This window comes from Nicotiana sylvestris, chromosome 11, assembly GCF_000393655.2.
Source record: "Nicotiana sylvestris chromosome 11, ASM39365v2, whole genome shotgun sequence".
Classification (NCBI taxonomy): domain Eukaryota; kingdom Viridiplantae; phylum Streptophyta; class Magnoliopsida; order Solanales; family Solanaceae; genus Nicotiana; species Nicotiana sylvestris.
In genome coordinates this window covers 479,492-483,266 of record NC_091067.1, presented here as the reverse complement: position 1 = coordinate 483,266, position 3,775 = coordinate 479,492, and the positions used below count along the sequence as shown (strand labels likewise).

Sequence of the window (3,775 nt, the reverse complement as noted above, 5' to 3'; positions counted from 1 at the left end):
GTAAATATTTTTTCGGGTAATAAAAAATTAGTTACCAAAAAAAATATTGTATTTCTTTTGTTTCAGTTTATGTGAACCTATTTCCTTTTTTGTTCGTTCCAAAAAGAATGACTATTTTCTAAATTTGGTAACAATTTAGCTTAAACTTACAATTCTACCCTTAATGGGAAGCTTTATAACCACACAAATACTCTGAGTCCCTTTTTAATTTCCTTAGGACCATAAATTTCAAAAGTTTTCATTTTTTCTTAAATTTTGTGCTCAGTCAAACAAGTTCACATAAATTGGAACGGAGGGAGTATGAATTATATATTCGGTTCGGGCTATCGATTTCACTCGCAATATGTCTAGCCCTAATCGGTGAGCATGTATCAGGATCAATTAGTTTTGTGGCTATTTACAAATTTATTTTTAATTTTATGATCTTACTTTTTTTTAACACATGAGAGATTTACTTTTATACTTAAAAAAAAATTTATCCAAAAAATATCTAGAAATATCATTTTCTTAATTTATAAATTACAAAAGAACATGACCTACAAAATAGCACCGTGTATCATTAGGTTCCATTAACCTTGAGAATTCGGAATGGGTCAGAGTCAGACATTATAAAAATGTATATTTCTGACGTATTAGCAAACGTCACTCTGTTGGAACATCAATTTGGAATTAAATAGTACGAAATTATTCCTTTTATTTCCCATAAATTACAAAACGTGCTTATAGCTATGCTAGGGCCTGTTTATCAACGCGACTTAGCGTGGCATATACAGACATGAGCATATGGTAAAAGTGTTGGTGTAGCAATCTCAAGAAAATCATGAGACCCCAAAAGTTCTATAAATAACCTTTCTATTTAGACCATAGTTTTAATTCATTCTCAATCTTAGTCTTCCATTAATCAAAAACCAAAGTCCAAAATCCATCCTCTTGAGAGATAAAAAAACTTTAGGCAATGGCACTATTAGACTTACAACTCTCAACCTCATTACTCTTTTGCCTTGTTCCTTTGCTCTTCCTTTTTTTCGTCAAATTCAAGAAAACAATTACTAATACCCTTTTATCATCCAATAACTCTAGTAAGATACCAAGATCTTATCCTCTAATAGGTTCTTATTTTTCCATCTTGGCAAATCACGACCGGCGGATAAAATGGATATCGGATATTATCCTAACCACTCCTAACCTCACTTTTACTCTCATTCGCCCTCTCAATTTTCGCACAATTTTCACTGCAAACCCTTCCAATGTCCAACACGTGCTCAAAACAAATTTTCAGGTCTACCAAAAAGGTCATGGTTCGTACAGTACCCTCAAAGATTTTCTTAGTAATGGTATTTTTAATGTCGATGGTGATATATGGAAGTACCAAAGACAAGTTGCTAGCCATGAATTTAACACTAGGTCGTTACGTAAATTTGTTGAGACAGTTGTTGATACTGAACTTTCTGAACGTTTGATACCAATTCTTGCCACTGCTGCTGCTAATAAAACTGTTCTTGATTTCCAAGACATATTACAAAGGTTTGCTTTTGACAACATTTGTAAAATTGCTTTTGGATATGATCCTGGCTATTTGTTACCGTCACTTCCCGAGGCAGAATTTGCTGTTGCTTTTGAAGATGCTGTTCGTCTCAGCACTGAAAGATTCATTGTTCCTTTCTCTCTTATTTGGAAAATCAAACGAGCTTTAAACATTGGATCGGAGAAAAAACTAAGGGTTGCTGTAGAACAAGTACGTGAATTTGCGAAAGAGATTGTTAGAGAAAAACAAAAGGAGCTAAACGATAAATCATCGCTCGATTCAGCTGATTTATTGTCAAGATTCTTGAGCACTGGACACTCCGATGAAGACTTCGTTACGGATATTGTGATTAGCTTTATATTGGCAGGACGTGACACAACTTCAGCAGCTTTAACATGGTTTTTTTGGCTAATTTCTAAACACCCTGAAGTAGAATCACAAATCATGAAAGAAGTTGGAGAGAAATCAGAATCTTTATTACTATATGATGAAGTGAAAAACATGATGTATACTCATGCATCTCTTTGTGAAAGCATGAGATTTTATCCGCCAGTTCCAATGGATTCTAAAGAAGCAACAAAAGATGATATATTGCCAGATGGTACATTTGTGAAAAAGGGTACAAGGGTAACTTATCATCCTTACGCAATGGGAAGAGTCGAGAAAGTATGGGGCGAAGATTGGGCAGAATTTAAGCCAGAAAGATGGTTGGATAAAGATGAAGTGACAGGGAATTGGACGTTTGTGCCAAAAGATGCATATACATATCCTGTGTTTCAAGCGGGGCCAAGAATTTGTTTAGGGAAAGAAATGGCCTTTTTGCAAATGAAAAGAGTGGTGGCTGGTGTTTTACGGCGGTTTAAGGTGGTTCCGGTGGTGGAACAAGGGGTGGAGCCAGTGTTCATATCGTATCTCACGGCCAAGATGAAAGGAGGTTTTCCTGTTACTATTGAAGAAAGGATATAGGAATATCCTATGGTCAATTGGTGAAAAAAGTAGTTTTGTTTTTTATGTGTTGCTTTAAATCTTTTGCTTTTTCAACTGTGCTACTGTAATTCATTTTGATATTCATAATTTGTATTTATATTAGATTTTTGACAAGGTCTTTTTAGTTTACTTCCGGTAACAGAGGTTAACACCTTATTTATTTTAAATAAATATTATTTAAAAAATTATATTCTATAGATATTTTTTAATGTTTATAGCAAAATATCTAATTTGGTTACCTCCTACCCCTAAGCCACTAAATACGCTATTCAATTACACTATTTTCTTTCTCTATCTATTTTGATACATGCCATTATCTTTTCTCATTCCCTGAAAACACGATGCTCAATCTCAAAATTCCTCTCACCCACATCACCTACGTTTTCTCATATCCCAATTTCTCCAATTTCTTTCTCTATCTATTTTGGCCTTTTTGGCTCTTTGCACAAGACCATCTACTGATCTGCCTTACCTTTTGTGTTAAATGGAGTTATTATTTAAAGGGCCATTCAACTAATACAGAATGTTTAAAAAAAATATTTAGAGTTTGTGACCAAAAGATACATTTATTAACTACTCACTCCGTTCTGCAGTAAATGATCATTTTATGTTTTTATTTTGGTCCAAAATAAGTGTTCATTTACATAATCAAAAATGAATTAATTTTATTGTTTCAGAATTTGCCGTTATTTATATATTCTAATATGTAGATGTAACAATTAATTAATATTTTTTTTTTCTAAAAATTCGTATTTCCTTAATAGGTGTTAAAGGTAAAATTGTTACTTAGGGAGTACAAAAGAGTGATTGGGAAGATCACTAAGCAAGTTTTCAGCATCAAGTGTACTTAAATTAATATGTCTTGATACTCAAGTAAATTACAAGTGTCTCTAAATTAATAATTTAAACGAGTGTACCGTACGTTTTGTTCTCTTGGCATTGGGAAATTAAAAAAGGATTGTTCGGGTCGAGGAGTGGGTCTGTTGGGTCCTATTACGGTCTAAATCTATTTTTTGTGTTTTGTAGTTTGCCGGTTTAAATGATTTTTTTATGATTCTATCTCTTTTTTTACACACAATTTCTTTTTATATATATAAGAGATTTGAAAAATAACACTTTTTTATTTCAATATTGTAAATGGCCGTAAAGATCCATTTCTCGTAGTGTGTCGCGCCATTGATATTTACCGAAAATATACTCTTTCAGGCTATGATGACCAACAACAACAACAATCCACCCGGCATCTTGGGGAGACTCGAACTC

At 33.2% G+C, this 3,775-nt stretch overlaps 1 protein-coding gene across 1 annotated transcript; it reads left to right on the top strand.

The window, feature by feature from the left end:
• The first annotated feature begins 877 nt into the window (after nucleotides 1-877).
• Nucleotides 878-2,626, top strand: LOC104215570 (cytochrome P450 94A1-like). Its single transcript, XM_009765411.2, has one exon. It carries the CDS (start codon nucleotides 956-958, stop codon nucleotides 2,489-2,491), a length of 1,536 nt encoding a protein of 511 aa, XP_009763713.1. The 5' UTR covers nucleotides 878-955; the 3' UTR covers nucleotides 2,492-2,626.
• The last annotated feature ends 1,149 nt before the right edge of the window (nucleotides 2,627-3,775 follow it).

Bases quoted from the DNA above. Each gene is read 5' to 3' on its own strand.
- LOC104215570 (XM_009765411.2), top strand. From the start codon at position 956: ATGGCACTATTAGACTTACAACTCTCAACCTCATTACTCTTTTGCCTT.